The following is a 13260-nucleotide window of genomic DNA, read 5'->3' on the forward strand; positions in this document are numbered from 1 at the left end:
TGAGTGGAAGCATACAAAGGATAATAGGATGCAGACACTGAGAGCACAGAGGAACTTGAGCCCAATAGATATGCAGCGTATCCAGCAAAGTCTATAACGGCATGTGGCGCTGCTTGGTAGAGACTTGCTCAGCACAGATATGCAGGCCAATAAAGGATAGTCAATCACAATTATGCATATAACGACTGAGTAGTACGGTTAATTCCAAACAGATATGCAGCGTAACAATAACAGTCTATAGCGGGTATGGATACCGCTGCTGAGAGTGGAAACTTGTCCTAGCGGATATGCAGAGTAAACGTAGAAAGTCAATAACAGATAGGCATACCGCTATTCAGTAGAACAGTCTGTCCACAGGAAGATGCAGGGACTGCAGAGACGCTGAACGGCAGAGACGAGTGTAGGAACCACAGGTGGGTAGATCCGGTAATCAGAGTCCAGCTGAGGACACAGGCAGGAAACAGGAGACTGTAGCAGGTATGGAAACCAGTGATGAGAAGCACAGGGAATCCACAGGAACTGAAGACACTAGTAGTACACAGGAGACAGTAGCCGGTATGGAGACCAGCGATAAGTAGAACAGGAATCAGCAGGAAACCGAAGACACTAGTAGAATACAGGAGACACCTTCAGAGACTCACAGGGAATGAGACTCAAGATCAGGCAATGAGGTAATGAGCACAGGTGCCTTAAATAGGGAGAGTTGCCTGATCAACCAATTAGATTAAAAGCAACAGTCACAAGAGTTCTTGGGTGCTGCGAATGCGCAGTCCATCAGGATGGCGGACGGCCGCGGTTCAAGATAGGTGCCGGCAGGAAGGCTAGGGAGCCACTCACCAGCGTAGAGGCACTCACGGTCCGGTGAGTGACAGTATTACTCTCTGCTCCTCCTCTTCTTCCTCTCTCCTGTATTACTCCCTGTACATCTTCTTTCTGTCTCCTGTAATTCTCCCTGCACATCTTCTTACTCCACTCTTCTGTATTACTCTCTGCACCTCCTCTTCTTCCTGTCTCCTGTATTACTCTCTGCACCTCCTCTTCTTCCTGTATCCTGTATTACCCTCTGCACTTCCACTTCCTCCTCTCTCCTGCATTGCTCTTTGCACCTCCTCTTCCTCCTCTCTACTGGATTACTCTCGGCACCTCCTTTTCTTCCTCTCTCCTGTATAACTCCCTGCACATCCTCTAACTACTCTCTCCTGTATTACTCTCTGCACCTCCTCTTCTTCCTGTCTCCTGTATTACTCTCTGCACCTCCTCTTCCTCCTCTCTCCTGTATTACTTTTTGCACCTCCTCTTCCTCCTCTCTCCTGTATTACTCCCTGCACATCTTCTCACTCTTCTCTTTCCTGTATTACTCCTTGCACATCTCTTACTCCTCTCTCCTGTATTACTTTATGAAACTCCTCTTCTTCCTTTCTTCTGTATTACTCCCTGCACATCTTCTTACTCCTCTCTCCTGTATTACTCTATGCATCTCCTCTTGTTCCTGTCTCCTGTATTACTCCCTGCACTTCCTCTTCCTCCTCTCTCCCCTATTACTCTCTGCACTTCCTCTTCCTCCTCTCTCCTGTATTGCTCTCGGCACCTCCTCTTCTTCCTGTCTCTTGAATTTCTCCCTGCACATCTTCTTACTCCTCTCTCTTGTATTACTCTCTGCACCTCCTCTTCCTCCTCCCTCCTGTATTACTCCCTGCACATCTTCTTACTCTTCTCTTTCCTGTATTACTCCCTGCACATCTCTTACTCCTCTCTCCTGTATTACTTTATGCAACTCCTCTTCTTCCTTTCTTCTGTATTACTCCCTGCACATCTTCTTACTCCTCTCTCCTGTATTACTCTATGCATCTCCTCTTGTTCCTGTCTCCTGTATTACTCCCTGCACTTCTTCTTCCTCCTCTCTCCTGTATTACTCTCTGCACTTCCACTTCCTCCTCTCTTGTGTATTACTCTCTACACTTCCTCTTCCTCCTCTCTCCTCTATTACTCTCTGCACCTCCTCTTCCTCCTCTCTCCTGTATTGCTCTCGGCACCTCCTCTTCTTCCTGTCTCTTGAATTTCTCCCTGCACATCTTCTTACTCTTCTCTCTCCTGTATTACTCCCTGCACATCTTCTTACTCCTCTCTCTTGTATTACTCTCTGCACCTCCTCTTCCTCCTCTCTCCTGTATTACTCTAGGCACCTCCTCTCTCCCATATTACTCTCTGCACCTCCTCTTCTTCCTGACTCCTGTATTACTCTCTGCACATCTTCTTCCTCCTCTCTACCTTTTACTCTCATCACCTCCTCTTACTCCACTCTACTGTTAGTACTCCCTGCACCTCTGCTTCTTCCTCTATACTGTTATTACTCACTGCATATCTTCTTCCTACTCTCTCCTATATTACATACTGCACCTCCTAATTTACCTCTCTCCTGTATTACTCCCTGCACCACCTTATCCTCCTCTCTCCTATATTACCACATGCCGCCCCTCTTCCTACTCTCTCTTGTATTACTCTCGGCACCTCTTTTTCCTTCTGTCTAATGATATTACTCCCTGTACCTCCTTTTCCTCTTCTGTTCTCATATTACTCTCGGCCCCTCCTCATACTCCTCTTCCTCCTCTCTACTGATATTACTCCCTGCACCTTCTCTTCCTCCTCTCTCCTGTATTACTCTCTGCACCTCCTCTTCCTCCTCTCTCTGGTATTACTCTATTCACCTCCTCTTCCTCCTATCTTTTGACCAAAGTTACTGTCCAAAGTTACTAATGATCTTCTATCAGCCAAATCCAAGGGTCACTTCTTCTTACTTATCTTCTTCGACCTCTCTGCGGCCTACGACACCGTTGACCACCCCCTCCTGCTGCAAACTCTTCTCTCTCTCTGCCTTTCTGGTTCTGTCCATACCTGGTTTACCTCATACCTTGCTAACCGCTCCTTCTCTGTATCCACGTCTGTTTTTTTCTCCACCCCCTCCCCTCTCCCTGTAGGAGTCCCTCAGGGCTCTGTTCTTTGCCCTCTACTCTTTTCGCTCTACACTTCCTCCCTTGGCGCTCTTATCTCCTCCTTTGGTCTTCAGTATCACCTCTATGCTGATGACATTCAACTCTACATCTCTTCTCCTGATCTTTCCTCCTCCCTCCTCTCTTGTGTATCTGACTGCCTCTCAGCCATCTCCTCCTGGATGTCCTTGCACTTTCTTAAAATTAATATCTCTAAAACTGAACTCATTGTCTTTCCCCGCCTAGACTCCCATCCCATCATGACCTCTCTATCGTTGTTAACAACTCCACCATCTCCTCTGTCACCCAACTCTGCTGCCTGGGTGTCACTCTTGACTCCTCTCTCTTTTTTGCCCCCCACATTTAATCCCTCGCCCAAGCCTGTCGCTTCCAACTCCGCAACACTGCCCGCATCCATCCCTTCCTTTCTCAGGATGCCACCAAAACTATCATCCACGCACTCATCATCTCCCGTCTCAATTACTGCAACTTCCTCCTTACTGGCCTCCCCCACTCCCACCTCGCCCCCCTCCGCTCTATACTCAATGCGGCTGCAAGACTCATCTTCCTTTCACGCCGCTCCTTCTCTGCCTCCCCTCTCTGCCTTGCTTTACACTGGCTCCCCTTCCCCTACAGAATCCTGTTCAAACTCCTTACCACCACGTACAAGGCTCTCTCCCAGTCTACTGTCCCTTATATCTCTAAACTCCTCTCCATTCACACTCCCGCCCGCTCCCTGCGCTCGGCCAATGACCGCCGCCTCTCCTCCACTCTCATCACCTCTTCCCACTCCAGAATCCAAGACTTCTCCTGTGCGGCCCCTCTTCTCTGGAACGACCTCCCTCGTTCCATCCGTCTCTCTCCAAATCTGTGCTCCTTCAAACGAGCACTCAAAACTCACCTGTTCCTCAAAGCCTACCATCCATCCACCTAACCCCCTCATCTTTTCTGCTCGTTCTACCCTCTCTCCTCCCGACCCCTTTTTTCTCCCTTACTTCAATTGGCTCCCCTTGTGCCTGTTTTGTTTTACCCTCCCTTAGGATGTGAGCTCGTATGAGCAGAGCCTTCTTCCCTCTTGTCTCCACACCTGTTCTTCTGCTCCACCTCTACTGCATTAGCCTGCCTGGAGTTTCTGAAGCATTGGTATTTTTGTTTATTGTTCTGTACTGTCTCAACCTGTATGGTCTACTGTTTGCTCTGTGAAGGGCGCTGCGGAAATCTTGTGGCGCCTAACAAATAAACGATAATAATAATAATCTCTTGTATTACTCCCTGCACATCTTATTTCTATTCTCTCCTGTATTGATACCTGCACCTCCTCATCCTCCTCTCTACTAATATTACTCCCTGCACATCCTGTTGCTCCTCTCTCCTGTATTACTCTCTGCATACGCTCTTCCTCCTCTCTTCTGTATTAGTCCCTGCACCTTCTCTTCCTCCTCTTTCCTATATTACTACATGCACCTCCTCTTCCTCCTCTCTCTTGTATTACTCCCTGTGCCTGCTCTTCCTTTTCTCTCCTGTATTACTCTCTGCACTTCCTCTTCCTCCTCTCTACTGTTATTACTCTATGCACCTTCTGTTCCTACCCTCTACTTTTATTACTCCCTGAACCTCCTCTTCCTCCTCTCTACTACTTCTTCCTGTCTTCTGTATTATTCTCTGCACATCTTCTTCCTCCTTATTGCAGGCACCTCCTTTTCTCTTCTGTATTACTCTTGGCATCTTCTCTTCCTCCCCTCTACTGATATTACTCCCTGACATCCTCTTCCTCCCCTCTATTGACATTACTCTCCTTCTCCTCCTCTACTGATTTTACTGCCTGCACCTCCTCTTCTTCCTCTCTACTGTATTACCCCCTGCACTTTGTCTTCCTCCATTCTACTGATATTATGCTCTGCACCTCCTTTTCTTCCTGTCTCCTGTATTGCTCCCTGCACATCTTCTTCCTCCTCTATCCAGTATTACTCTCTACACCTCCTCTTCCTACTTTCTACTGTTATTACTCCCTGCACTTCTTCTTCTTCCTCTCTACTGATATTACTCACTGCACCTCCTCTTCTTCCTGTCTCCTGTATTACTCTCTGCACCTCTTCCTCCTATCTCCTTTTACTCTCTGCACCTCCTCTTCCTCTTCTCTACTGATATTGCTCTTTGCACCTCCTCATCATCCTCTCTCCTGTATTACCCCCTGCACCTCCTCTTCCTGTTCTCTACTGAAATTACTCCTTGCACCTCCTCTTCCTCCTTTGTCCTGTGTTACTCTCTGAACCTCCTTTTCCTCCTCTCTGCTGTTTTGCTACCTGCAACTCCTCTTCTTCCTCTCTCCTGTATTATTCTCGGCAACTCCTCCTCCTCACTCCTGTATTATTCCCTGTGCCTCCTCTATCTCCTCTCTACGGATATTACTCACTGCACCTCTTGTTCCTACTCTCTACTGTTATTTCTCCCTGCACCTTCTCTTCTTCTCTCTACTGATATTACTCTCTGCACCTTCCCTTCCTTCTCTGTCCTCTATTACTCTCTCCTCCTCTTCCTCGTCTCTCCTGTATTATTCTCTGAACCTCCTCTTCCTCCTCTCTACTGATATTACTCTCTGCACCTCCTCTTCCTCCTCTGTCCTGTATTATTTCCTGCAACTCCTCTATCTCCTCTTTACTGATATTACACCATGCACATCCTCTTCATCCTGATTACTGATATTAACCCTGCAACTCCTCTTCCTTTTCTGTACTGTTATTACTCTCTGCGCCTCCTCATCCTCCTCTCTACTGATATTGCTGCCTGTACCTCCTCTCTCTCCTCTCTCCTCTATTCCTCCCTGCGCCTGCTATTCCTTTTCTTTCCTGTATTACTCCTGCGCGTCTTCTTCTTCCTGTCTACTGTATTATTTTCGGCACCTCCTCTTACTCCTCTCTTCTGTTATTGCTCTCTGCACCTCCTGTTCCTACTCTCTACTGTTATTACTCCCAGAACCTGCTCTTCCTTCTCTCTACTGATATTACTCCCTGCACCTCCTCTTTCCTGTATTACTCTTGGCATCTGCTCTTCCTACTGTCTTCTGTAATACTCTCTGCACTTCCTCTTCCTCCTCTTTAGTAATATTACTACCTGCACCTCCTCTTCTTCCTTTCTCCTGTGTTACCCCCTGTACTTCCTCTTCCTCCTCTCTATTGTATTACTCTCTACATCTCCTCTTCCTCCTCTCTCCTGTATTAGTCCCTGCACCTCCTCTCTCCTGTATTACTCGCTGTACCTCCTCTTCCTCCTCTCTACTGATATACCTCAATGCACCTCCTCTTCTTCCCCTCTCCTGTATTACTCTTGGCACCTCCACTTCTTCCTTTCTACTGTATTAGTCCCAGCACATCTTCTTCCTCCTCTTTCTTGGATTTTTCTCGGCACCTCCTCTTACTCCTCTCTATTGTTTTTACTTCCTGCACCTGCTCTTCCTCCTCTCTTCTGATATCACTCCCTGCACCTCCTCTTCCTCCTCTCTCCTGTATTTCTCCCTGCACGTCCTCTTTCTCCACTTTCCTATATTAATCTCTGCACCTTTTCTTCTTCCTGTCTCCTGTATTATTCTCGGCACCTCCTCCTCCTTCTCTCTAATGTTATTATTTCCTGCACCTCCTCTTTCTGTCTACTGCATTACTCCCTGCACATCTTCTTCTTCTTGTCTCATGTATTACTCCGTGCACCTCCTCTTCCTCCTCTCTCCTGTGTTTCTCTCGGCACCTCCTCTTCCTCCTCCCTATTGTTTTCACTTCCTGCACCTCTTTTGTACTGTTATTACTTCCCGCATCTGCTCTTCCTCCTGTCTTCTGATATTACTCCCTGCACCTCTTCCTCCTCTCTCCTCTATTTCTCTCGACACCTCCTCTTCCTCCTCTTTCCTTTATTACTCTCAGCATCTGCTCTTCCTTCTGTCTTCTGTAATGCTCTCCGCACTTCTTCTTCCTCCTCTTTACTGATATTACTCCCTGCACCTCCTCTTCTTCCTTTCTCCTGTGTTACCCTCTGTACCTCCTCTTCCTCCTCTCTATTGTATTACTCTCTGTACCTCTGCTTCCTCCTCTCTCCTGTATTAGTCCCTGCACCTCCTCTCTCCTGTATTACTCGCTGCACTTCCTCTTCCTCCTCTCTCCTGTATTACTCGCTGCACTTCCCCTTCCTCCTCTCTCCTGTATTACTCGCTGCACTTCCTCTTCCTCCTCTCTCCTGTATTACTCGCTGCACCTCCTCTTCCTCCTCTCTACTGATATTATTCAATGCACCTCCCCTTCTTCCTCTCTCCTGTATTACTCTTGGCACCTCCACTTCTTCCTTTCTACTGTATTAGTCCCAGCACATCTTCTTCCTCCTCTCTCTTGTATTTCTCTCGGCACCTCCTCTTACTCCTCTCTATTGTTTTTACTTCCTGCACCTCCTGTTCCTCCTCTGTACTGTTATTACTTCTTGCACCTGCTCTTCCTCCTCTTTTCTGATATTAGTCCCTGCACCTCTTGTTCCTGTATCATGTATTACTCCCTCCACATCTTCTTCTTCCTCTTTCCTGTATTACTGTCGGCACCTCCTCTTCATCCTGTCTCCTCTATTACTCCTGCACGTCCTCTTCCTCCTCTCTCCTGTATTACTCCCTGCCCCTCCTCTTCTTCCTCTCTCCTGTATTACTGTCGGCTCCTCCTCTTCATCCTGTCTCCTCTATTACCCCTGCACATCCTATTCCTCCTCTTTCCTGTATTGCTCCCTGCACCTCCTCATCCTCCTTCCGCCTGTATTACTCCCTGAATCTGCTCGTCCTCCTCTCTCCTGTATTACTCCCTGCACATCTTATTCCTCCTCTTTCCTGTATTACTCCCTGCACCTCCTCATCCTCCTCTCTCCTGTATTACTCCCTGCACCTCCTCATCCTCCTCTCTCTTGTATTACTCCCTGCTCCTCCTCATCCTCCTTCTGCCTGTATTACTCCCTGCACCTCCTTATCCTTCTCTCTCCTGTATTACTCCCTGCACATCCTATTCCTCCTCTTTCCTGTATTGCTCCCTGCACCTCCTCATCCTCCTCTCTCCTGTATTACTCTCTGCATATGCTCTTCCTCCTCTCTCCTATATGACTCCTGCACCTCTTATGCCTCCTCTCCCCTGTTTTGTTTCATGCACATCCTCTCCCTTCAATCCTCTATTACTCCCTGCACACCATCTCCTTTCTCTCAACTGTATTACTCCCTGCACCTCCTGTTCCTTCTCTATCCTCTTTTGTTTCATGCACACCCTCTCTCTTCTCTCTCCTGTATTAGTCCTTGCACCCCCTCATCCTTCTCTTGTATGCCTGCCCTCCTTCCGATCACTGCATTATAATAACTCATCTCTCCATCACCTTCCATCTTCCAGCTGTATACATCCCTCCTCCCGTCTGGCTCCTAGTCTGTCATCTCTCTACCTCTCCCATCTCCTTCCGCCTTTCTCTGCTCCTTTCCTTCTCATTCTTCTCTTCCCTAATTGTCATATTTCCTAGTTATCTTCCAGACTTTTTTCCGTCTCTGTATTTCCCCTTCATTGTAAGATCCCTGCGCCCCCCTCTTTCTCTCCTCGCCCCCTCAATCCTTGTGTACCTCACTCCCCCTCCCATCTGTAAGGATACATAGAGCTGTGTGACGAAGTAGGGGAAAGAGACCACCCAAATATAAACCCGAAAGGCAGGTCCCCCGCATCTTGTGGCATCTGACAATGATGATTGTGCCGTTCTGTAGCCCTGGCTTCTGTATGGTGGAGTGACAGCTCCAGGGGCAGAAAGCCAGTCATCCTCCCGCAGTCTCTATCTCCACCTGCGGACATCTAGCATCCCTGCCTGTCTCTATTCTTCCCTATCGGTCTCTTTTCATCCCTGCCTGTCTCTCTTTATCCCTGCTGGTCTCTCTTTTTCTCTGCCTGTCTCTCTTCATCCCTGTCTGTGTCTCTGCATCCCTGCCAGTCTCTCTTCTTCCCTTTCGGTCTCTCCTCATTCCTGGATATCTCTCTACCTAATTTGTTTGTCTCTCTAGTATCTCTATCTCAATTTCTTTATCACTGCCTCTCTGTCCTTATACCTGCCTGCCTGTCCTCCGCACACTGGTCCTCTATCTGTCTCTTCTCTGTACACTGGTCTCTGTCGTCTCTCCTGCCTGTGCTGGTTCTCCACCTGTCTCTTCTCTGTACCCTGGTCTCTGTCGTCTCTCCTGCCTGTGCTGGTTCTCCGCCTGTCTCTCCTTACTAGGCAGGTTTTCTCCTGCATCTTATCTCTGGTCCTTTTCTCCTCCCCCCTTTCTTTGCCTCTGTCCATCACTCTCTCTCCCCACAGTCCCTGCCTCCCTCCCCTTTTCTCACTGGATCGGGGGGAGAGATGTTTGTATCTGTTTGGTACGCAAAAAAAATGGGGAGACGTTTTATAAGCAACGTCAGAAAGGCAAAGAAACAGAGGCAGCCGGTGAGTGAGTGTGAGTGTGCAGATGTGAGTGTGTGGGTGAGTATAGGTGTGTAATCCTGCTGTGTCACTCCATGCCAAGGATGTGGGTAGTGTCAGTGCAGCCTCTCTGCAGTGTGACATTTAATGTACTATATACCAAAATATTGTGGGAGACATTTTCCTTCATGTATGCGATACATCGCACGGACTGTAGTGTTAGATGTGATGCATTGTGCTACACACTGTATTTTATTATATATTGTGTTGTTTATTGTGACATAGGCTGCTGTGTAGTGGTAATATTCTGTTCTGTGATATATGGTGACATATGTTGCTGTATTGTGGTAATATTCTGTTCTGTGATATATTGTGACATATTCTGATATATAATGAACAGTGCTTATATTCTGTATTGTGATATATTGTGACGTATTCTGATATACAGTGACCAGTGGTAATATTCTGTTCTGTGATATATTGTGACATATGTTGCTGTATTGTGGTAATATTCTGTATTGTGATATATTGTGACATATGTTGCTGTATTGTGGTAATATTCTGTATTGTGATATATTGTGATGTATTCTGATATATAGTGACCAGTGGTAATATTCTGTTCTGTGATATATTGTGACGTATTCTGGTTTGCTGTGACGTACTGTGCTGTATATTAGGATTCTGTGGAGATACATTATAGTATATGATAATATTATTACATGGAGATTCTGATAAATTGCAACAGATTGTCACATATTACATAGTGTTACTTGTTGATAGACGTTATGGTTGTTCATTTGCTGTATTAAATATTCTGTGACGTATCGTGTTATGTTCTGTGAATTATTTCATATTGTGATCGCTGCACCAAGACACCCTGTGATACATCAGTACAGCCTGTGACATTTCTGCATATTCCATGTGATATTGGGTCATTCTGTGATATATTGTCATATATTGGATATATCAGTGATATATTGGCACATAGTGTGACGTGTTATGTTGTGTCATATGTTGGGAGGTAACCTGGCGTATTGTGTATGTTTCCTGCAGTCCACTAGGAAATTGCGGATAGAAGTTATGGCAGTAACAGTGGGGTGTAATCTGACTTCTCAGAGGCGGAGTAAACTGCCCACTATAATTATCATTGCCATTTATTTATATTGTGCTCGCATAATCCACCGCACTTTACTGGACTTATTATTACTAATATATATTAATATAGCGCCAGAAAACTCTGCCGCACTTTACTGGACTTATTATTACTAATATATATTTATATAGCGTCAGAAAACTCTGCCGCACTTTACTGGACTTATTATTACTAATATATATTTATATAGCGTCAGAAAACTCTGCCGCACTTTACCGGAATATTACTACTAATATATATTTATATAGCGCCAGAAAACTCTGCCGCACTTTACTGGACGACTTATTACTAATATATATTAATATAGCGCCAGAAAACTCTGCCGCACTTTACCAGACTTATTATTAGTAATATATATTTATATAGCGCCAGAAAACTCTGCCGCACTTTACCAGACTTATATTTATACAGCGCCAGCATAGTCCGCTATGCTTTACCTGAATTATTATTATTATTAGTAATATATATTTATTGAGCACCAGCGTACTCCACAGTGATTTACTGGAATTATTTGTAACATTATCATATATGAAGCCTGGAGGTAAGTGCCCCTGTAGTACTCACCCCCCACCATTTCAGACAGCTGGAGACACTAAGCGGCATGTACAAACCCCAGCGCAGCATTATATGTACCTACTTGTCCATCTACCGATCTTTGGAAATTCCCCCAGAAAATCAATCTGAAATATATCAGTGCATGTGTGCAAATCCATGAATCCACACAGGTTATTTCTGCAGAGCATGTCTGCAAGCCTGTCACTCACACTCTTCTGACTCAGACCCTTCCTCCTAATATGGCAGCCTGCGCAGTATGAGTATCGACACTATCATCATCATCATCATTTATTTATATAGCGCCAACATATTCCGTAGCGCTTTACAATTGGGGACAAACATAATAAACTAATAAACAAACTGGGTAAAACATACAAAGAGGTGAGAAGGCTGCTCGCAAGCTTACAATCTATGGGACAATGGGAGATTGACACATGAGGTTAAGTATACATTTTGCATCTTGGCTCAGCCAGACTGCAAAGGTAAGGTGACTCATAAGCTAAATGATCCTGTCACACAACAATGTTGGTCAGGGGGTAGTTGTCTTGTGTGAAATTGTGTAACAGGCTAAAGGTAGTGAGGTTAAGAGGGTGGTTGAGGAATATTATAAGCTTGTCTGAATAGGTAGGTTTTCAGAGAACGCTTGAAATTGTGTAGACCAGAGGAGAGTCTTATTGTGCGTGAAAGAAAGTTCCATAGAGTGGGTGCAGCCCGAAAAAAGTCCTGTAACCGGGAATGGGAGGATGTAATGAGGGTGGATGAGAGACGCAGATCTTTTGCAGAACGGAATTGCCGAGTTGGGAGATATTTTGAGACAAGAGAGGAGATGTATGTTGGTGCAGCTTTGTTGATGGCCTTGTAGGTTAGTAAAAGTATTTTATATTGGATTCGGTAGAAGACAGGCAGCCAGTGTAGGGACATACAGAGTGATTCAACAGAGGAATAGCTATTTGCAAGGAAAATCAGTCTTGCCGCAGCATGCAAAATAGATTTTAGGGGTTTGAGTCTGTTTTTGGGAAGACCAGTAAGGAGGGAATTGCAATAGTCAAAGCGGGAGATGATTAGTGCATGAATTAAGGTTTTAGCAGTGTCTTGTGTGAGATATGTGCGGATTCTGGAAATGTTCTTTAGATGTATGTAACATGATTTAGATATAGAGTCAATGTGGGGAACAAAGGATAGGCGTGAATCAAGGATTACACCTAGGCAGCGAGCTTGTGGGGTGGGATTTATGGTCATGTTATCAACAGAGATAGAAATGTCAGGTATGCTCTTGTTGGTGGGTGGGAATATTATTAACTCTGTTTTAGAAAGATTTAGTTTGAGTTGACGAGAGGACATCCAAGATGATATGGCAGAAAGACAGTCAGTTACACGGGACAACACAGATGTCGAGAGATCAGGAGAGGATAGATAGATTTGGGTATCATCCGCATAGAGATGATACTGAAAGCCAAAGGAACTTATTAGATTTCCAAGAGAGGCGGTATAGATAGAGAACAGCAGAGGACCTAGCCCCGAGCCTTGTGGTACTCCAACTGATAGGGGAAGTGGAGCAGAGGTGGCTCCAGAGAAATTAACAGTGAAAGAGCAATTAGAGAGGTAGGATGAGTACCAGGATAGAACAGTGTCTTGAAGACCTAGGGATTGCAGCGTTTGTATGAGAAGAGAGTGGTCAACGGTGTCAAATGCAGCCGAGAGATCCAGGAGAATTAGGAGAGAGTAATGGCGTTCAGTCTTAGCAGTGATCAGATCATTAACAACCTTGGTCAGCGCAGTCTCTGTGGAGTGTTGAGAACGAAAGCCAGACTGAAGAGGATCCAACAGGTTGTTTGCAGAAAGGAAGCGTGTGAGGCGAGTATAGGCAAGCCTCTCTAGAAGCTAGGAGGGGCAAGGGAGCTGAGAGATGGGACGGTAATTTGAGAGAGAGTTTGGGTCGGAGTTTTGTTTTTTTAGAATAGGAGTAATCACTGCATGCTTGTATAGTGATGGAAAGATGCCAGTAGAGAGCGAGAGATTACAGATTTGAGTTAGAGGTGAAATGAGCACAGAAGACAGGGATCTACCAATTTGCGAGGGAATAGGATCAAGTGGACAAGAGGTAGAGTAGGAAGATAAGAAGAG

The 13260-nt window shown here is 45.8% G+C and overlaps 1 protein-coding gene across 7 annotated transcripts in view; it reads left to right on the forward strand.

The window, feature by feature from the left end:
* DLG4 (discs large MAGUK scaffold protein 4) overlaps nt 1-13260 on the forward strand; it is a 170284-nt gene that overhangs the window by 122230 nt on the left and 34794 nt on the right. The window contains exon 1 of one of the 7 annotated variants that reach the window (XM_075206119.1): nt 8004-9452. The exons of the other annotated variants lie outside the window; for them this stretch is intronic. Within the exon in view, the coding sequence (XP_075062220.1) occupies nt 9369-9452 (84 nt within the window). The 5' untranslated portion in view covers nt 8004-9368. Of the gene's footprint in view, nt 1-8003; nt 9453-13260 lie in introns of those variants that run through there. 7 annotated transcript variants of the gene reach the window in all.

This window comes from Mixophyes fleayi, chromosome 4, assembly GCF_038048845.1.
Source record: "Mixophyes fleayi isolate aMixFle1 chromosome 4, aMixFle1.hap1, whole genome shotgun sequence".
Lineage (NCBI taxonomy): Eukaryota > Metazoa > Chordata > Amphibia > Anura > Limnodynastidae > Mixophyes > Mixophyes fleayi.